The sequence below is a fragment of the Podarcis raffonei genome, chromosome 4 (assembly GCF_027172205.1).
Source record: "Podarcis raffonei isolate rPodRaf1 chromosome 4, rPodRaf1.pri, whole genome shotgun sequence".
Taxonomy (NCBI): domain Eukaryota; kingdom Metazoa; phylum Chordata; class Lepidosauria; order Squamata; family Lacertidae; genus Podarcis; species Podarcis raffonei.
In genome coordinates, this window is record NC_070605.1 from 55,727,435 (window position 1) to 55,749,960 (window position 22,526).

Genomic DNA, 22,526 nt, shown 5'->3' on the forward strand with positions numbered 1-22,526 from the left:
GATTATTGTAACTCGCTCTACGTGGGGCTGCCCTTGAGACTGACCCAGAAACTCCAGCGGGTGCAGAATGCTGCAGCGAGGCTCCTTACGGGGTCTTCGCTGCAAGATCACATTCACCCGGTGCTATACCAGCTGCACTGGCTCCCGGTGGAGTACAGGATCAGGTTTAAGGTGCTGGTTTTAACCTTTAAAGCCCTATACGGTCTAGGACCCTCGTACCTACGGGACCGCCTCTCCTGGTATGCCCCACAGAGAAACTTACGGTCTTCAAATAAAAACATCTTGAAGGTCCCAGGCCACAGAGAAGTTAGGCTGGCCTCAACTAGAGCCAGGGCTTTTTCGGCTGTGGCTCCGATCTGGTGGAACACTCTGTCACAAGAGACTAGGGCCCTGCGGGACTTAACATCTTTCCGCAGGGCCTGCAAGACAGAGCTGTTCCACCAGGCCTTTGGCCAGGGCACAGCCTGACTCCCTCCCTTGGCAATCTTCGCGGAGCTCTGGCCCAATGGTTGCCAGTGGCTTGAATAAATTAATTTTATAATGAAAGATTTTAGAGTGTTGTTTGTGCTGTACTTTTGTACTGTTTTATAGTTGTTAGCCGCCCTGAGCCCGGCTTCGGCTGGGGAGGGCGGGATATAAATAAAATTTATTATTATTATTATTATTATTATTATTATTATTAGTGGTCCATGTTTCACAAGCATACAGTAAGGTTGGTAGTATGGTAGCACTTGCTAGATTGGAGATGGATCCCTCCCCCAGCACTTGCACAAAAAGTTTACAAACAGTGCTAAAACACATTCTCCTTCTATTCCTGTCTAGTGTTTTCATGGCCTTGGGCTATCCAACACCTGTGGCTATTTTAACCCAAACCTTAAAATAAAACCTTCTGCATGATTGGGAACCAGTCCCTGATTGGACCAGACATTCTACTCATGTGAGTAAGCACCTCCTGCAGAACCTCCCTGTTTAATAAAAACTGACCAGGGGTGGCCAACATGCATGGAGACACCAGGGGTGGGGTTTGTTTGTGCACCTCTGCCTCCTGTCCACAGAGAACAGCATTTGCATGCTCAATCAGATTCCCAAACATTATATTTGAGGCATCTTCTGTACAATTATATATGTCTTATATCTAGTGCTAGTTTTCTGTGTAAGAGGAAAGAGCATGATAGGAAGAACAGCCAGTCAGACTGTAGCACTTTAAAAAGAGAGAAAGAAAGACAGACAGAGAGACAGACAGACAGAGAAAATCGGATGGTGTATTTGCATACCTGGCCTGGTGGTAATTCTTTGTGCAGTTTCAGGGTAAACTGAAGTGTTCGGGAAGATAAAAGCTGCACCTCCTAGATACAAGAATAAAACAGAAATAAGGATAACTTTGCATTTCAATATGCACTGGAACAAAACTTATGACTATATGTGCATTGGAGTTGGACTATGATAAAGCATCTGATCTATCAGGTAATTCAACTGAAATCAGGACAGTACATTGAAAGAAAAATATTCTTATTTTTCAATTAGAAGACACTGTAGTAACATTTCAACTGATTTAATTAGAAGCTTTTTTGTTTTGTTTTGTTTTTTATTCAGTCTTTGTGTAAGTCAGTGTTAGGTTTATCAGGCATATCAATTATTTTCCCCACCCTGCATATCCCTAGTTATTGCATGAAGTAACTCGCTATGAGCTGGTTATTCTCAGGGAGAATGAGGAAGCCTGGTAAGGCATATATAGCCACAGAACCATCACTTAATACATACAACTGCTGTATCCAAGGTAAACTTTTTTAAGGGTCAAATGGACTTGGATAAATTAATATTCTAATAGGTGAACAGCAAGAAAGTAGAGTTGGAAGGAACATACAAGCTCCTTACTATTCCTTTTACACGTAGAATGTACAGTGTAGTGGTTTCAGTTTTGGACTAGGACCATGGAGACCCAGATTCAAATAAAAAAGGAGGAGTGGGAAAGAATCACATACAGTACTCATAACTTTTTGGAGGAAAAGTGAGCTATAAACTGAATAAATAAAATGAACAAAGAGGGATACTGGAAAACCCATATGTATATGTATATGGTCCCAAGGGCAGGTTACAAATATATCACAATTAAAAAAGGTACAGTGTGCAATTATAATTATAAAATAAAACCACAAAACAACAGATTTAATAACAAAACAGAAGTACAGAACAGCAGTGCACAACAGGGCTTGCTTCCCATATTACTTTAAAAAATCAGGGGTATGTGTAGCTGAGTCTTAAAAAAAGATACAGTGAGGCGAATGGTACATCATGTCTGTTCTAAGGAGATATTTGTGTACAGCAAAAGAGGGGGATTGTGATATCAATTTATTTAAAATTGTATCAAGCATATTAATTAGTGCCTAGATGTGGGACCATCCGGAAACCGTACGTACATGGCCTTGAGTTCCATTGTGGAAGATAGGGAAGATATAGATGTAACAAGAACAATATCACAGTGAAAAATCCCTATTAGTTTCTAACATTGTCAAGAGAGAATAATAAACTTTCTATTCCTTATAGAGTTGTTATTTCTGGTCACTATAAGTCATCAAAACCCCCAGGCATGATAATGAGATATCCCAAACTTTTATTTAATCAGATTAAAGATACAGAAATTTCATACATCTACATTGTCTTCTGATGCACAATTTCAAGAGCTTGATTTTAGTTTCCTTTCCTATAACCCACATACGAACCAAATTTACTTCTAGAAACAGAGAATCAATGGGAAGTTTCTTTCCCTCCAAGTTATAACCTGATCTGCTGAGCTACAAAGTAGATCCTGGCCAAATTGTGGCCTGGTACCTAACTCAAACCACAAAACTGGCACAAGATGCCTCTAAATGAGGCATACAAGTGATAAGAGAACAGAAGGTGAAGGACTAACACTTATTCCCTCCATGCTTCTTGGTCTTCTGCAAGAGTGGGGAGATGGGCTGCTTCCCTGGTGCTTGTTCCCCGTCCTTACATCAGTATGAACATAGCTCATTGAAGGGCCATAGCTCAGTGGCAGAGTATCTGCTTTGCATGCAGAAGGTCTCAGGTTCAATCCAGGCAGGCTTGGGAAATACTTATTATATGAAACCCTGGGAAGCTGCTGCTCCCATCAGCATATACAACACTGAGCTGGGTGGACCACTGGTCTGACTCTCTATAAGGCAGCTTCCTGTGTAGCATGATTCCCTGTACTTTCCTTCCATTATATCCTTTGGGATATATGCAATTGAGGAGTTCAGTGTTTCTTACAAGATAAATTTATTTTAACATCTATATCTTGCACCTTCAGCAGTGATGCTATCAGGGAGGCCATCAATCAGCTACAAAAAAAATGATTTATCATTAAAAAAAATCAATAAAAACAGCATCAATGCAACAAAATGAATCAGTAAATAACAAATGAGGGAGCCAAAACCTCCAAAAATTAACAGTGGCACAAATGCCTGAAAATACATAGAAGGCCTGGGAGAATTAAAAAACAACTTTCACCTGGCTCTGAAATGATGGCAGTGCAGCTGCATGGTGGGCATCCTAAGCAAGGGCATTCTGTACATGGTGTGCCATGTTCAAGAGAGCACTCTTTTGGATGGGCAGCTCAATACAGCACACATTTCTTCCTGCTACAGGAAACCAAGAGACCTGCATCAGTCGATCAAAGACACTGAATGCAGATCCCTACATTTAAATTATGCTCTACTTGGATACAGGCCATGCTTTCAAAAGTGCTTGAGAGGTACACCATGGCTGTTTGTTCAGACGACCTGTTTCACTCTTTTCTCATTAAGATGTTCAGTTGCATAATGGATTTATAGAGATCTCCTGTACACAAAATTTGAAGATTAGGGAGCAGACTAGGCTAGCGCTCTCTTATCTCTAACATGCTACTTTTATATGGGGGCTTTTTTCCAAGCAAGGGAGACCAAACATACAATCTCCCACAGGAAATGGCACAGCTGAGCTACACGTGTCTGCTCTTCTTCGTCTTTATGTTTCACTCTTGGGATGAGAAGCAATAGCGAGAGTATTATCTGAGTGCTTGCATGTGTGTGTTCGTGCACATAAAAAGGATGTAGGTACATGAATATTCTCTTTCTCAGAGGCCATATTTCCTTCTAAGAGAACTCATGAAGAGCTTCATCCAAATCAATTACTGTATCTGAGCCTAAATGGTTTATCTGTGTATGGCTTGTGTGTGTGTGTGTGTGAGCAAGAGAGAGAGAAAGCAATTCCCACCAATACTAGGAAGCATATTACACTCTTAAACCCTGCCTTTCTTTCTTAATTTACAGTTAGCATGCATTTGTCACATAGATAACCTTAACTTTAAAAAAATGGCCTATAGGGAGGGGAGCCGTGACAGCATTACCTGTATTTCTAGCATGCATTAACCGTGGAGAGTTTTGTAAGGCCTTATCAACATCATCTGAAGTCAAATGTGGAAGAGGAGCTACAAAACAAAAAGCAACACCAAAATTTTAAAAATATATATTCAGAATTATCTTAATAACCATTTTCTTTTATCCTGATAGGATTGTTTATTGGTCAGCCTAGCATCAATTCATTCTGCTCTTTGTGGGAGTGGGTTTATAATAATGCTGGAAGCAGGGCTTTAATTAAGAATATTGTAGAAAATACTGACAACTAGAAAGCCTGTGAAAAACAATGTCATATTGGTGTTGCACTGCCTGATTTTTAAAAACAGAAATTGTTCTTTGACATTTTATTATTCAGTTATGCAACATTGTCTATATCACAGATAACAAATTCACTTTCTCCTCCTCTCATCTTTGAATGCTGCTTATAAGTTTAATTTTATCTATATTCAGGGGACTCTTTTGTTCACCCTAACATCATACAAGCCCTATTTCTGTGAGAGTCTTATATACTGCTCCTTTGTGCACACACATTTAAAATCATGCCTGGAATTTCCTTTCAAATTATTATGTATATAATCTCATTTAGAATGATCATTTCAGTAATGGAAAAAGGGAAATGCATGTGACCAGAAAAAACATTACAATTTTTTTTATATAGATTATGTTTGAACTGGTTTTTTGTTTTCTTGTAATATCTAAAATGGTTAAAATTTCCCTGATTTGAAGTCCGCTTAAAGAACGCTGTGAGCATAGCATTTGAAAGAGAAATCTGAAATAAGCATTACAGTAGAAATTGCAGTGGACAAAACTTTTTTTTTGGGGGGGGAAGCCATCAACAAAGAAAAGGTTCTTACTCTCTCTGAGGTAGTGCAAGTGTGAGAGAAGAATGTCTGCATTATAGCTTGGTGTTAGCCTCTGGAAGTCCTCTTTGGTCATCTTACACAATTCCTTCCCATCAATATTCTGAAACAGCACAATGTCCACATCTGGCAGGCCATATTCTTTGACTGCCCATTCCAACCACTGGCGTACGTGGTCTGTGCTCCATAATGTGGGATCTGTTTTGAAAAGCAGAAAGTTTCATTGTGTTAATGTTATGGAGAATGAGTTCTGCTACAAAACTGACTGAGCTTCTCCCCCATAGCAAATGCACTACTGAACAATGGGTAGCATCCAATGCAATTGTTCCATTAGCACAAGGGTTTATGATTTCACCCCCTCCCCTCCCCATGCACATTCTGTTACCCTTCCCAAATCTGATGTGGATGATTGGGGGGAAACCCAGAGGAGATTTAGGGGGCACCTGGGGAGAGGAAAGGGGGTAAAATTTTGTGTATAAGCATAAATCTTTGCACCATCGGAATGCGTTACTTAGTGCTACGCTGAATACAAGCCAGTATTAATTATTCTGGCTCAGTGTGTTCGTCCCAGGAATCTGTTTATTCCATCAAAAGGAACCAAAACTGAGGCGAAAATTGGATGTGTGCCATCTATCCCCATTGAACTCAATGGAAACTCTTTTACTGAATTCAGTTGGATGTAAATTGCACCTAATGCCTGAGGCAGAGTGGTTGGCACACTTTCAAAAACATGCCTGAGCATTCATTTTTCTTGTCATGTATCTTGAATAGTGCTTATTATGAGAAGACATTATGCTAAAGTGGAACTAACTACCCTTTCCACTGTAGCCCTTTGTACTCTTTAGCCAAGGTATGCCATTTATTTATTATTTATTTATAAATTGCATTTATTTATTTTTAAGCCACTTTCCATATTGATTGCAAGGCAGATTACAACCTTAAAAGAGAATCAATAAGCAAAACCAGTAAGCTAACATTTTAATAAACACAAATTAAAATGCAACCACAAAGTTAGTTTCTAGAACAGTACTCAATAGTCAGGAATCAGGAAATCACAAATATATTTTCAGGAGGCCCTGAAAAGTGGCTGAAAATGTGACCTGTGGTTCAAAAGTAAAAAAAATAATTAAAAAATGGCAGAAAACATCACCCACAGGTCATGACCTCAAAAAGTAGCTATCATATTGACCCATAGGTTTTGAAGTTTTGCCAAGTATCCAAAAAAAGTTTGAAAGAAGCCATACTGTCCTGTATTAGGAGCATAGAAGCACTCCAACAATGATGTCTAAGAACCAATGGAACCTTTGGCTAGGAGGAATCTGCCATTCAGGTCAGACAGGGAAGCATCAAATATGTAGGGACGTTTCCAAGTCATTGGAATAGTCACTCCTCTCAATTTTGAGGAACTGGGTGTGCACAGCTGTTTTCCTGTCCACACACCCTACAGTAAATGGAATTCAGGGTTTGGTTACTGGTGGTCCTCCTGCAGAAAGCAAATTGTTAGGATGCTCCCTCTTTTGCACACTTTCTACCCTTGATCTCTTGACTACTGATCCCAAACCACTAACAGGTCTTCCGTCACAATTCTTAGAACAGCAATTCAGACTGATTCCCCCCACAATTTGATCCAAAATGACTTCAGTTTTCGCCTCCACTAGTTCCAAAGCAGATGCCCAACCCTCCACTACTGCATTCCTTCTTTTAAAGAGATATTCACCAGTTTCCCTGCTTATCTAATGGGCTTGTCAGGTTCCTACCTTTCTGTGTCTTAGAACAACCCCCACTTTGTTGGTCTCATCAGTTTCGTCTGACAGCTCAAAAAGGCTGTCATCCATTTCCTTCTGAATATCAAGCCTGGCAGACTTGGTCTTAAGTCTGTGCAGACACTGGAGCATAGCTTATCATCTTCTGACCTTTGCAAGCAACACCCCCCTTGCCCCAACCATTGCTCAATGAGCAGCCCCAACTATACCCTTGCTCTATAAAGAAGAATGCAACCTTGTCCAGAACAGGTAAACTGCTTGATTCCAGTGCATTGAAGCTACCTACTCCTAGAACATCCAGCTTGTTATGATTCAGCTTCAACTCATTAGCCCTCATCCAGCCCCCCACTGTGTCCAAGCATGCCCACACCTGATTGAGCGATACAGAGAAACAGAGCTGGGTGTCATCAGACTTATGATGATACCACACCCCAAATCCTCTACTGACTGCTCCCAATGGCTTCATGCAGATATTGAGCAGCACTGGGGACAGAATGGATCCTCTCCTGTACCCCTCAGCTTAACAGCCAGAGAATGAGGTATAGTCACCCAATGCCCTCCACTGAAACCAATTCTGCAGGCATGAGTGCAACCACAGTAATTCAGTGTCACTCTCTTCTAATTCATGGAAGTGGTCCAGCAAGACATATGAACACCAGGCCCTGCACCGTGACCCAGCTTAGCTGTGAACTATTAATCTCGCTCCCCCACCCCTTTTTCTTTGCCACATCATCCTGCAATCTGTAATGGCTGTGTATAAATGAAAAACATCTGGCAGTCAGATAGCAGGACTTTGCTCAAATATTTCTTGTGCAGCTCAGCAAACAGCTGTTTATGCCTACAGACCTCTTGCTCCCTGAACAACATTTACAACAATTTCCAAATGTATTTAAGACAGATGTGGATAGAAGAAAGCTATTTATGATCACTCACGGTTCAGAGACTGGGAAATGTATCAATGGCCCATTTTTGGACCAGATTGCTTGGGAAGTGCTGCTGCTTTGTGGCTTGTTTCAGAACACTTTTATCATCCACTGAATCAGTTTGTTAGCAAAGCATTATCTGAGTATGTGTAGAAGATTATGCAACAAGTGTGTAGCTTGACAAATAACTGACAGAATTTCAACTTGTCGTTTTAGCCACATCTAATTTTCCTATAGATTCATGTCACTATATAACTGTGGGAAAGTTAAGCAATGCAGCAGAAGTAGAATATATATTCCTTTTAGAGTAGCATGAGTAAAGGTCAATCTTCTTTTCATTAAAGATTAGCCCCATATACCAATGTAAACCACAAGTGATAAGGGAATATTATGATTAGTTTTTGACTCTCCAAAATGTGCATAAAACAGAGGAATCAACAACCCTATTTGATGTTCAAGGTTTACCAGCAGTGATAATCAGCTGGAATAGCTACTTTTATGCCAGAAATTCAACAAAAATTCAACAGAGCACTGGCTCATCCATCCATATCTAACACACTAGCCATCCTAGATTATCATTTACTTGCACATCTTTTGCCAGCAGGTATATGTGTGTGTACTAATTACTGCTTTAGATCTAGGGGCTCTACCACAAAAGATACAATTGACCACAGCATAGCTAATAATTTATATTGTACTTATCAAAAATGTAATTGCCTGTTTATAAAAATGCAAAATTGCTGTTATGGAGGCTTGAATTCAGTTGATATATATCTGGACTCAATGGGGTGTTGATATCCTTAAGAGCTCCAGGGAATAACTTCAGTTCATTCCAACTGGCAGTTCATGTCTCTTTCCTTCTGCCATAAGGCTTATGTGGTCTGCCTATTCTCACAAAATCCTACAGAAGACTAGAAATGCTTAGTTGTGGGCTGGATCACACACAGAGATCCATAACTTGATTACTGTACCTTTTATAGGGATGTCAGAAGGCAGCGGTTTCCCTTCCAAACTGTATTCATCACAATCAGTGCTATTTCCATTCTGCTCCAGTTCAGTTTCTGCCAAATATTACACTATTTGCTTCACTGTCCACTATTTAATGCAAGTTACATACATTACCTATTTACATGATTTTTGTAACTTACATTGATTTCAGTGTAAATGAAGCATCAAAACGATGTAAAAAAGTAATTACTATAATTACATATTACTTACAGACTTTGAAACACACCTATGTGAATGAATACCAATCATGTTGGCTTGAGTGATTTCCATTCTAGACTGCAGGATGAACAAGCAAATTGCATGAATTTCTGCTTCCTTTTCTGTTTTCACTAGAATTCTCTGACATCTCTCCAACACCTTCTCCCTTCCGGTCTTGGTACAACACCCCTACAACCAATGAAGTGGCCAGGAAGCTAGCGCTGCAGTGCCACCTCACCGGGCAAGCTGCAACTGATATATTCCTAAGTATGTACACCAGGATCCTGCTTAGTGTGGAACTAAAGGTGTTTAAGCTGAATGGCCAACTGTGTTTAATGACTGGGTGGGCCCAGTTTTAAAGGTTATTTAAAAACATTTGTCTTCTCACCTGCTGGAACAATAACTCTCCGTTCATTGGTGGTCATGTTTGGTGGTGGGATGTGCTTTTCTTCCATATAGCTTCCATAGTTCATGCCAATGTTTTCTGTGTTGCTGGCCATCTTTCCTCCTTTTGCCACACTGCAGTTGTCAGGGGAATTCCTAAGGAAACAATTTAAGATTTCCTGAATAATACTTTTCAGTAAGCAGGTTCACAAGTGAAAGAGGATTTTTGCTATATGCTGATCTGAAATGCTCATCTATCTGTCAAGCAATGCTGTTCCAGGAGTCTACTTTAGATACTAAAATGCCTTCCGCTGGTGGAGGCTGGATCTGTAAAAACTTGAGGATCTGACTCCATATTACTTTATTTTTGGAAATGGAAATGGAGTTTGGATTTGAAGGCATATGATTTAGGCCTGATGGACACTCATTGCTGCATCGCTTGAACTTCTAAAAATATGCATACTGTCTTTCTCCACTGGTGCACAAATCAGTAAACCACAAAAAAATTGCAAATCAGCATAAATACATTATAAAAACAGGCATAAAAATAGCATGCTGTTAGGAGACAAATTGGCCTAAACTTCAGACTAGAGTTTATGTACTCAGCTCCTCTCAAAGTCTTGGTATATTTGCTACCTGAAAGTGATGTAATATGGCAGGCCTTTTTGAGAAAGGATTTCCAGTTATGCACCACTCCTACCAGTACAGAGATATGCATACACTGAGTGCTTATGAACCAAGCCTTCAAAAAGATGGGAGTAATGGTAAAGTGTATATATCATTTGGGTTTTTCACAGTAACAAAGAAAGCAGATTACATTAATTCTAGAGCAAACTGCAAGCATGGAAGCTGCCATATGTCGAAACAGAATTAAATGTGACAACATTCCATTAAAAAAAAAATCAAACATGTGGTACTTTTATTTAAAATCACTGTTACCCACCCACCTCCTCAAGAAAAAGGGTAAGGGCTAAATAACAATACTGGTAATGCTGATGAGACCCAAATGGACAGTGCAGTCTGGTTACTGTGTTTTTGTAAATAAAAATGATTTTGAATAATTTAAAAGAGAAGTATTGCTAGTAACATGCTTTAGATCGTTGTACAAATTTACATTATTTCTTTCCTCTGGAAAAACAACAACAATGGAATGTAAAAGATATAAACTTCTTCCTGCAACAATGAAGTATATAATCATCAGTTTCAGTCTGTCCTATTGTCATGGGCAATCGTGCATTAAAAGTACAATAAACACTTTTCAGTGTACACTTTAAAAGATTGAGTGGTAGCAATCAGTATTTGGCACACTTCTTGGGAGTTGCTAGGGTGGGTCACTGAACTGAATATAAACAGAGAAAAGACCAAATTAGCATTTCTCCCTGGAATCCAGAAGCATGTGCTCAAGAATTTTACCTTCACAATCAACTCAGGAAAATGACAAGTTAGTAGAGGTCCCAGCCCCAGAGACTGCAAAGTGAACCCCACATGTGGAGTGGGAGATCTGAACCCCTGCCCCCAACATCCAAACAAATAAGCACCTGTGCTGTGTTCTCTGAAACTCATGAGAACTTAGTTCAGCTGTAGTGAGAGAGAAAACTGTGGGGAAAGATGGACAAAATGGATATACCTCATTTCACATGCAGCCAAATCACTTATTTTTACTTTACGCACGGCAATACCAGTCTCATTAGAGCCAATTCACACTTTATTTTGTGTTTTCTTTTATTGGCCTGATTTCCCTGAAATAGACACAGAAGAAGTTGAGGAAAGCATGGCTCTCCACATTCATGCTCATTGTAAGGAAACCTAGCCATTTAAATGCGGGTGTGTCCTGTACCACTGCCAACATGAGTATGTGGATTTTGTTATTTGAAGTCTGGTATTACTTTGTTTCTAGAAAAAAGTGTGAATCAACTAATTGTAGAGGGTTTGCATATCTGAAGTTTGGTGCATGCTGTAAGTCCTGAGCTAAACAAGGGTAGGCACAACTGGAACCCAACATATAGGTAGCCAGTAGCTTACAAATATCAGGAAGGAAGCTGCCTACAAGGTAAAGGCTTGTTTAAGGAAAATCTATTTGATTTCTGAATAGCCAAGGGACAGATGATAATAACAGAAAAGCAGTCTACAGGGAAGTGTGCCTGGCAAAGAGCGAAGCCTAGCTGTAATTCATTCACAACCCTGGACCCAAACCATAGGCCAACATGTTTTAGAATCCATTCTTCCTTGTATGCTGGTTTCTGGTCAAAAATGGTACCAGTGCCTTGCCCAACTTGACCACATCAAAATGCTACAGACAAGTAGCAATAACTTCAGATAAATGAGAGATGGGTGTTTATCAAGATGCACATATAGTACATTGTACTCTATGTTTTTGACACCATAATAAAGTTACGTGAAGGCCGTCCACTCATCCCCCATCCCTCTTTCCTTGATTCCTTTGCACATTCCAGCTGCTTTGTGCCTTAAGGCCATCATAGCAAATTAAGGCAGTCAGCATCTGGCTCACTGGAGGCCAGGCAAGCTATAAATATTACCAGCGCTGCTCTTTGCTTTTGCATGGAGGGAAACAGCTGGTTTAAGTTTTACTACACATGATCCTTTCTCCATTAGAGCAGACACTTCAATATTTCTTGTGTATGAGGTTAGAGTGAAGAAAGGGCTAAGGGAGTGGGAGCTCTAACTTGGCAGTTACAAAATGATGTTCCTTATATACTTAATTTACAATTATATTGGTGCTGGGAGAATTCTGAAATCTGATATGCTGGTACCAATACCAAAACCACAATAGCTTCCCAGTTGGCCTACAAGTTTCTAAATCCATTTTTTCTTGTTTTCCTTTTATTATTTCATCGAAATTCTATTATAATGGCAATGGATTACATTTCCCAAGTTGTATTTCATTTCGAGAACTTGTAAGCACATTGTGCTTGTGGTTCCATAAAATAAAGAGTGAGCTGGAAGCCACAGCCCTCCTATGCTTGCTTCTGAGAGTAGGAAATCTCATGTTGTTTGAAGCTGCCAAAAGAAGAGCATGCTGCCCATAAGCAGAAGTGTGTGTGTGTGTGTGTGTGTGGTGTGTGAACCACATAAGCATCAGTGTGGTGTAGTGGTAAAAGCTGGGGTAACCAATGCAATGCCCTCCAGATGCTAGATTATAACTCCCATCATCCCTCACTATTGTTATGTTACCGTGGATTGATGGAAGTTGGAGTTCAAAACAACCGGAAGGTACCTCTTTGGCTACACCTACATTAGTGTCCAGGTTTAAATCTCTACTCACACAAAAAGCTCTTAGGGTGCCTTTAGGTTAATCACTATCTCCCAATCTAGCCTACCGCACAGATGGTTGTGATAATAAAATGGGGGTGGGGATCCCACATAGAAATCATTTGAGAAAAAGCAGGATATAAATGGAATCAACCAACCAACACAATTCCACACTTTCTGTGCTAAGCTGAACCAAAATATCAGCTAAACTAGGTTATCCTTGGAGATGTACTTGCTTACATGAAGAATGACCACTAGTTGAGAACAAATCACATTTCCTTGAGGCAATTTCAACATTAGTAGCTCTATTGAATGCCTGAACCAACTGCTTTCCTTGGGGGCCCCTCCAACACCTGAATTTCTAGCTTATGCTCGCCCACTGAGACCAAAAGGCTGCATGAATAAAACTAGCACAGTTCCTCCATGATTAGACACCTGGCATCAAACCAAGGTTCTAAATGTCTGGATAATTTTTTACTTGAAATAAGAACTCATGGATATTTGAAGACTGTGCTGCACCAGAGCTTCACATTTTTCTAGCTTTAAGGACCTACCAAGACGTTTTGCTGCCCGTAAGATGCATCATACCCCTGAACATGCACAGAATTTGCTTTAATGAAACATTTTCCCCCCCATATCTGTAAGTAGACCAAACATAATCTACATTACTAAACTGCCTCTGCCATAAGGCCAAATATGTCCACCATTACCAAACACCAAGAAATGAGGTTAGAGCTGATTTTATTTTATTTGAATTCACAATATGGTCTATGGGCTTTTGATGCTTTGCCCTCTTCTGAGGAATTACTCTTGCAACCTGTTGGGAAGGCTCAGGAGGGATCACTAGGGGGAAGGAGCTGCCCCTGCTGGCACTAAGTGTCTATCAGGTGAAGTGGCTGCCTCGCTGTACCTAATGGTACGTAGAGCTGGACTCATCAGTTTACTATACATTCCATATCAGCTTCATTTGTAAAGTGCACATTTTAAAATATCATGGGAATTTGAGGGCCACTCAAAATGAAATCAGCCTGTATTACTGATGAACTTTTGGTAACCTAGAACATGATGCATTTCTGGCCAAAATCTCATGGCAGCAGAATCAAAAGATTCCAACACACAGCCCAGATAATGACCTGGAAATATACCAATGCAATTAGTCTGTTTCAGACATGAGAGCCAACGCACACAAGTAATTTTATAAGGATTAAAGTTGCATTTGGATAACTCTAATATGCGGAAATTGACCAAAGCATTTTTCTTTTTTAAAGTTTGTAAATGCATGCTTCTGCCCCAAAGCAAAAAGATAGCATATAATTTTGAATGGTGTTTGGTCTACAGCTCCTTTAGCCCACTATGGGAACAACATTAAACATGGGGCTTGTCCACACTTTTGCTTGTCCTTTGTCTACAAAGCATGGGTTCAATGGGTTCCCTGCTTGTCTTGTGCTTTCGAGGCATGGCTTCAAGTCATTTCCCATTTCTCCCACTGCTTTCCCTGGGTATACAACCCACGCTTTACCACTGAATTGGAGCAAATGTCAATCTGCTGAAAAACTGATTGATGTTTGCTTTAATTCAGCGGTAAAGAGTGGGATTTCCCCGGGGGGGGGGGGGACAGTGAGGCAAGCAGAAGTGTGGTCTCACACTTGGTCTCACAACCTCATTTTGAAAGTGCTCTGCTGATGCAAATCTTCTTCATAGCAAATCATTTTGAAAAACAGGTTGCATGGGAGGTTAGCCACAAACACAAAAACACAAAAATTGAAGCTAATTAAGAAAAAGCTAAAGAGAAGTTGCACTCTTGTTCAATATACTGAATATTAAGCCTACTGTTATTTGTTTTCCCTCAATCCACTTGCCATTCTGCAAGCAGCACTAGGATGTTACAATAACTTGAGCTGCATAAAGGCACTTTTCTATAAAGCACTTTGGGAATATTATTTATTCCACCTTCCATCTGCCTCCTTTAGTAGAGAACCCACATTTAAATAAGCATTGGATCTCCTAGTTTTGGTGTTGTTTGCCTGTCTACCTGGTAAAGGAGGCAGCAGGGAAGGGATCATCTAAGTACTAGGTCTGCTCCTAATTCTTCGATTCAGGAAGATTCAGAGCGCAAAGCCTTGCCCAAACAGATGCAGAATCTTTAAACTTTTTTTTTTTTACCTTGAGCCATTAACTTGATTTGGATTGCATTCCATCTTGATGGTGACTCTGGCTGGAGGTTGCGATAACCAGTCCTGCTGGGGAACACGTGGACTCATCTTTGACGTCTGCCCATATTCACTGGAAGAGGAGGCTGTCATCTCTGCCTTAGAAAGGTGGGGAGTTCCGTAGGCACACTCAAATAAAGACTGGTCTTCACTCACAACTGATAATGCTTCCTGAAATCCAGAGAAGAGAAAGCAACAAAATGACCTGCGAGAAAAGTTATGCATATTGTACAGAACTTTAAGGTTTTGATCCACAGCAGTGACAGTAAGCACCCATCTGCACTATGCAATTAAAGCCATATCATACCAGTTTAAACAGCCATGGTTTCTCCCAAAGAATCCTGGGAACTGCAGTTTGTTAAGAGTGTTGAGAGTTATTAGGATACCCCTATTCCACTCACAGAACTATAGTTCCCAGAGTTGTTTAACAACCAGGGAGCTGTGATTTGTAGTTGTGTGTGGAGACTAGGGATCTCCTAACAACTCTTAGCAGCCTTAACAACACTTTGTACATTTTATATAACTGTAAACTACAATATTCACTTCATGGTCCTTAGAATGATTTGCTTTCTGACAAAACCACAAAAAACCCTATACAATTTCCAATTAGTTAATGAGCCTCATCACCACAACAAGGGGAAAAGTTGAAGAGCCAAAAGGTATACAAATTAAGTACTGCAAGTTGTTCTAAATTACATAGTTTATTCCAGCTGAAGAGGTTGGGTCTTGTTGTTCCAGTCATTGGAGTGTTTTTAGGGAAAATTGCAAATCCTTTCACTGAAGGTGTTAACAACAGTAAATTAAACAGCAGCAGATGCTGGATATGTGCTTCTCCAAGATGAAAAATGTATCACTTCAGGTTTTTTTCTGTGGCGCAGCCACAAAATGAATTGCTGCTGTGTGCCTTTTTTGCTGCACTGCACATACATTTTTAAAGCACAAAGCCATTCCATAGCTTTTGAAAGCTCTTCTCTGATGAGTAATGCCAGACCTCAAGCAAACTGAGGAATGCAAAGTTTCAGCCTTGTTGCAGGTGTGTATGTGGACATGTTATCCAAATGAAGGTGGGGGAATGAATGATTTCAATATTAATACCTATTTATTCTACCTATTTTTATGAGGAAGTAAATACAAATATCTAATTAGATGGAAACATTATTTCCATGAGTTCTGCTTTACCAGAACTAAGCCTATGAATTAATTGTCTTAGGTTGCAGTCCTTCACTCACTTATCTGCAGTAAGTCTCACGGAACTCAATGGAACTTTACTTCTGAGTAAGCATGTATACAATTGTTGCCTTAAATTGCTAGCAAGTGAGACTGTCATCATACATTATAGCATACTTGAACTCTTCCTCCCAGTTTTCCCCATTTTCAAAATAGCAACCGCATAATGGTCTGCAGTAAAATTGGACCTGTGGCATGAAGATTATCTTTGAATCTGGAATATGTCACTTGACTTGTGGATATTGTTTATGCAGGATGAAAAATAGGAGATAAATCCAATGTATTTCTAGCCAATGCAGGTTTTACATTTGGATTACAGATGAAGGAAACATGAAAAGTGAAATTAAATGTAAGCATCACTTGTGCAAATGGGCAGTGTGTGTACAGATGATACAGCTTAAAATGCGTGTGTAAAGAGTTGAATACATCTGAAATGTATTCTGCCTCTGTGAAACTGATTTATCAAATCAGACTAAGTACCACTAAGTTATTATATTGTCATAGATCTAGGGCAGGGGTAGGCAACCTAAGGCCCGTGGGCCGGATGCGGCCCAATCGCCTTCTCAATTCGGCCCATGGACAGTCCAGGAATCAGAGTCTTTTTACATGAATAGAATGTGTCCTTTTATTTAAAATGCATCTCTGGGTTATTTGTGGGGCATAGGAATTCATTCATTCCCCCCCCAAAAAAATATAGTCCTGCCCACCACATGGTCTGAGGGACGATGGACCAGCCCATGGCTGAAAAAGGTTGCTGACCCCTGATCTAGGGTATACCTGGGTCTGTGAATGAATGGTAGAAATGAATAAAATGGTAGCATTTAGAGAATATTTGGGATATGAAGGGAAATAAAATCTGCAAAACTGTGCCAGACAGGAAATTCCTGGGTTAGCTTATGCAAACCAGCCTCACCTGGCTAGGGAAGTACTGAGCCATTAAGGGCCATTGGAAATGCAAAAGAACTGTCCTTCTCCCAACGCACCCAGGAATGGACAAAGGCAGGAGAACTGGCAAGTTGTCAATGTGACAGTGGGGTGTGATGTCACAGGAAAATGTGTCCTTTTTGAAATCTAAAGGTGTTCTGGGAACAAAAAGGAGGAAGTAGGCAAACCATCCTGGCACTGGCTGGAGAAGGCTGCACCAAGAGACCAGGAACCATGACTGACTGTTGCTTTGGATTCAAGCCTGCTGAAGTTATGAGAGGGGCAACAAGAGACACTCTTGGGGTATAATACTCTGTACCCCCGCCTCTGAAGACGCCAGGTGTAAATGAGTGTACAATAAACCATATTTCTTGAAGACACTAGAACTTCCTTTTTCTCAATGGAAACACAGCCCTGGAACCCCATGGAATCTTGCTACCACTCGGCAGAGCTTGGGGGAGTGGCACACAAACTTCATAATATCTATGACAGGGCAGCTGAACAACAAAAACTCTTGGCATGAAAAGTAAGAAAAATGTTGCCTTAACCTCCCTAGGTCATAATTTTATTGCCAGTTTGGAAAATATAACTTACCTACTTAAAATTGGAACTTAGAAATAATTCACCCTTCAGTATAAAACTCCTGGTGGGAGGTGCACACATAATGCACCAGGATACTACTGGAATCAGGAGGTCTGTAGATGTCTATCAAGTTATTTTAGGATTTTGTACCCCGGTGTGAGAAAGGAATGGATAGGAATGTAGCAGACACACAGAGATCACCCAATATCTGTAATGGCTCAGTCATGTGCTATATACCTTGGGAAATGGGAGGGGTGATTCATATTGGTCCTGTGTGTGTAGGAGGGTGGACTGTGTATTTGTACTCAAGTTTTCTATTTTGGTGATATTTATAGTACAGTGGCACCTTGGGTTACATACGCTTCAGGTTACATACGCTTCAAGTTACAGACTCCGCTAACCCAGAAATAGTGCTTCAGGTTAAGAACAGTTTCAGGTTAAGAACGGACCTCCAGAACGAATTAAGTACTTAACCCAATGTACCATTGTACATCTATCTATCTATCATCTATCTATCTATCTATCTATCTGTCATCTATCTATCTATCATCTATCTATTTATCCATCCATCTATCTATCTGAGAATACTATGTCTATATTAACTATTTTACTACCTTTCTGTGACTCTCCCAATCAATAAAAGGATTCAAAAGCTGGCTGTCTTATGGCTGATGTATGTGTTCATGAAAAGAACCCTACCAAGAATGTAGCACTCCAGAATGCTGGTTTCAAATTGTGTGACTGAATGACTGTACCATATCAAAAACTCCTTGTATGGAATGCTAATTTGTCTGTGCTTTTAAATTGTGAAGTTCCATTCAAATGTATCATTTTCCTAATGACATTCTGAGGTGGAAAAGTCTTAAAAGAGGTATGTGGTACTTTTAAATGAATATTTAGATGAGGTATTAGATTGGCAATCATTACTGATGGATGATGGCTACAGCAGCCATATGTTGCACAACCAACTATGAAGATACAGTACCTGCTTTCCCTCAAATCTTAGAACACAGCCACAACGTAGCAACCATTCATCACTAATTGCTGTTACTATGTAACAAGCCACTTTCAAGATATATCTGAAGGGAAATACTCCACTTGGTTTATTTTCTATTCTTAAAAATAATAGAGCAAAAGTAAGGAAGGAAGGTCAAAGAAAAGTTTTTATAAAATTATGGAGGTCAGCGGACTGCAGGTTTTTCTGCAGGCATTAAGTTGTGCCATGCATTAAAACATACATTTGGGGAGCGTGTAAGCAGTTGCTCTTTTATTGCTTCCCCAAACAAATCCATTTCCTACAAATTAGTCCCATATCTTTTGCAGCACAGCCAACTTCCCAGAAAAACAACAGGAAAACAAAGTGTGAACTCCAAGCAACCCACTTCCACAGAACAATGCAGCATACCAAAAAGAAAGAACCCGCTGTTTTGGTTGTGCCTAGAGACTTGAAGAAAAAAGGAAAGAGGAACCTTAAAAGCAAAAGAGCTGTGTAACTGTAAATATGCAGCAGGCATCTTGCCAGTGATTTCAAATGCTTTGAGGTTTCAAAATTGCCCAGAAACCCAACTGAAGTGCACCAGGGCTCTTACACTTCCAGGAACACGATAGTATAAGAAACCAGCAAAACATTCTGGGTGATAAACAGCTTGTGCTTAATGCCATGAATATAGTTAGTACAGTAACAATTTGAATACACTACTGAGAGTACTAACAGATTTGTGTTTAGTGTGGGATTGGTACTCCCAATGCACGTAAGATTTTTGCTGCATCCAAAAGATACTGGTATCAAAATATTAGCTCATACTGCCTGCTCCCATTTGGGATTTACCCTTTCTGCAGAAAATCGAGCTTGTTGCCAGTGATTCATTTGGGATTTCTGAAAAAAAACCATTTGCGGTATTAAGCCCCTGTCTGGAAGCACCCTGATACTGTATATCATGCCAGTTAATGTCACATAGTAGATTGTTTCATGCAAGCAAGCTCAGTGGACTGTGAATTTTGAAGTCAAATAACTCTTTAACTGTGAAGAAAGTACATTTGAAAAACTAGGACCAAGGAGCTTCAGTCCTCAGTTGTCTTCACTGTGCAAACCAACATATTTTTATAGTCAGTGAGCCTCATTCATTTCCACAGGATTTAAGGCATTCCTTTGCACCCAAGAGGTATATAATACGGATTACTATAATAAGCAATGACTCAAAATGTACAGTGAAAAACAAATGAGCTTTTGATTTTGATACACACAGATACACATAAACTAGACCTCTCAATTACTAAAAAGATTTCAGGCAATATGCTCTAACTTTCTGCTTCGTTTGAATTTCATCCATATTGTAAAATTAGTGAGCTAAAAAAACAATAGTTTGCACAAGCACTATGCGGAGGCATGCTGCTGAATGAATTCCCACAGGGCTCATCTTGCTGTTGCTGTGCCACCCATGGACAAAAACAAGCCAGCACCTGGGTTGTTGTGCTTTTCCTCTTGGCTTATAAACTGTGGTTTGTCTGGGAGGAAACAAGCCATGAGCCTGATCAGACAACACCACAAACTTCGGCCTTACCAGTACAGGCTTCTGGAGAGGAGCTTGCAACCACTTTACTCCTCCTCCCTGGCCATTTGTGACCCCACACCATGCTCAGCCAAGTGAAGATTTGGCTTAGTGTGTTGTCCAAGCCAAGGCTTTTGGTTAAGCTCTTTCTTTATTAGAAGGCAATAAAACTGCTAGCACATTTGCAAAGCTATGAAGGGATTGGTATGGTTTCAAGTTGGATGGGGAACTGTGTGTTGAGATTCCTGTATTGCAGGGGGCTAGACCAGGTGACCCTTGGGATCCCTTCCAACTCTACAATTCTTTGATTCACTAACCAACAGCTGTAGCCAAGACAATACTATAGAATACAGTCACAGCAGTTCTCAGAAACAACAGTCAAAACAGAACACAATCAGTAAAAATCTCTAAATTAAATGCCATCAAATGCTTGGGTAAGTTAGAGCTTTTAAGTGGCATCTAAATGATAATGCATACCTCACAAATGTGCCCTGGGAAGAAATTCTACAAATGAGGTGCCACTACAAAAAAGGCCTAGTCCTGGGTAGTCATCAATTTCACCTCCAAAGGTTGAGTCATTTAGAGCAGATCTTCAGTAAAAGATATCGGAAGCAGGCAGTTTTCTATGGGAGTTGGTTCTTCTAAATGCTGCTTAAAACTACGGCAGACATTTAGAAAATTGCTCCTCTCTTGGGCCTGATGCCACTGTGCTACCAGGAGCTAAGCTACTGCATCCAAACCTGAGTTTATAGTTTGTCTCACTCAGATAAGCCATGAGTGGCAAGTCAAGAACAAACCTTGGTTACAGCTCATGGTTTGTAGTGAGATGGACTGTTAAATGTTAGAAAGGTGCCACCTCTGTTGTCTTCTTGGTACCTACTGAAGAATTTCCTCTTTCAAGGAAAAGCTATTTCCCAGTCTGTGTCTGTATTGGAATTGCTTTTTGCATGTTTTTAGATATTTTAGTTATTTTAGCATTTATGTGTTTGCTGCCCTGGGTTCCTTTGGATATAAATAATAATTAAAATTAAAAACTGGTCTGAGTTTGGACATAGCCCTATATCTAACCATGGCTTAACCCACAGTCACAGTTGGACTGGGGAAGGAGCAAATGCAATTTTCTAAATGCGCACCAGCACACTTGCTCTTTCACACTTAGCCATGGTTTGGTTTAGCATGGTGCAAAAACTGACCAGTGTATAAGTGTATATTTGTGTGGTATGGAGATGGGGCTTATTGTTTCATGACTTGCCCAGTAGATTTCCATTTCTGGGGAAGCAGCCTTAAAGAACACGGCTTCTGAAATTGTGCAAAGTGCCACTATTGAATAATCAGTATGGAATTCACATGCAGAGCTTATGAGGATAAGATTTGAGCCTTTAACACTATTTTGGAAATGATAAAAATCTGTTGGTGTGTCCTGGAATAACCCAGGGTATTCTTGACTTTGATTCAATAAATAGGTTTTCAGTGGACTGCTGTGGTATGACATCTTTGTTTCCATTGTGCTCACAATAATTTATGGGCAGTTGACCATAGGCATGGCCTAGAATTCTCCTCTTATTACCCTTTTCCTCCTGCCTTTTGTCCTTGCGACATCCAGAACCCTTTAAAGTCAATGGAAAGGCTTCTTACAGAAGCAAATAACAGTTGCTGGCTAGAGGTCACGACAGGAAGTACTGTGTAAACATACTTGCTAGCCTGTTGATTGGTATTATTAATATTTTGTTTTCTGTTTTGGAATTTACTGAAGTTTCATGGAAGTTACAGAGCAGGCAGGATCTTTGCCAAGTTGTGTTATTTTGGTTATATCAGAATGCCCAAAATAAACTTAGCTCCAGATAAGGCTATGTGTTCTTCTATGATAGTATGAGCTGTTTGATGGTGGAGCAGAATACCTTGTAAGGTGGTGCATTCTCCTTCATTAGAAGTTATTAAGCAGCTGCTGGATGGCCCCCCCACCAAGGAGGCTATGAATGGATTCCCTGCACCAGCAGGACTAGATGTCCTTTGAAGTCCCTTCCAAATCTATAATTCCTTTTCATTTGCTGTACTGTAATAGATTACTTTTGCCTGAAGCTTCCCCTGCGGTTTTTCTCATATAGGTAGCTGATCTGCTGACCATTTTCACATAGACCTATGAAATCAGTGATTTCAGGGCAATGTTTTCCTTCCCCATTTTACTCATAAAATTATGGACATTTATATTATTAGCTCTGGTCCATGGGGTC

The 22,526-nt window shown here is 40.1% G+C and overlaps 1 protein-coding gene across 13 annotated transcripts in view; it reads right to left on the reverse strand.

Annotated features, from left to right (window-relative positions):
- The window catches only part of ERG (ETS transcription factor ERG), a 112,463-nt gene that overhangs the window by 9,201 nt on the left and 80,736 nt on the right, over positions 1 to 22,526 (reverse strand). For 11 of the 13 annotated variants that reach the window (XM_053386714.1, XM_053386723.1, XM_053386715.1 and 8 more), the window contains 5 exons: positions 14,967 to 15,184; positions 9,538 to 9,689; positions 5,252 to 5,455; positions 4,388 to 4,468; positions 1,275 to 1,346 (listed from right to left, as the gene is read on the reverse strand). In XM_053386714.1, the coding sequence (XP_053242689.1) occupies positions 1,275 to 1,346; positions 4,388 to 4,468; positions 5,252 to 5,455; positions 9,538 to 9,689; positions 14,967 to 15,184 (727 nt within the window). The remainder of the gene's footprint in view (positions 1 to 1,274; positions 1,347 to 4,387; positions 4,469 to 5,251; positions 5,456 to 9,537; positions 9,690 to 14,966; positions 15,185 to 22,526) is intronic. The other 2 variants (XM_053386722.1, XM_053386720.1) reach the window with 1 other exon arrangement.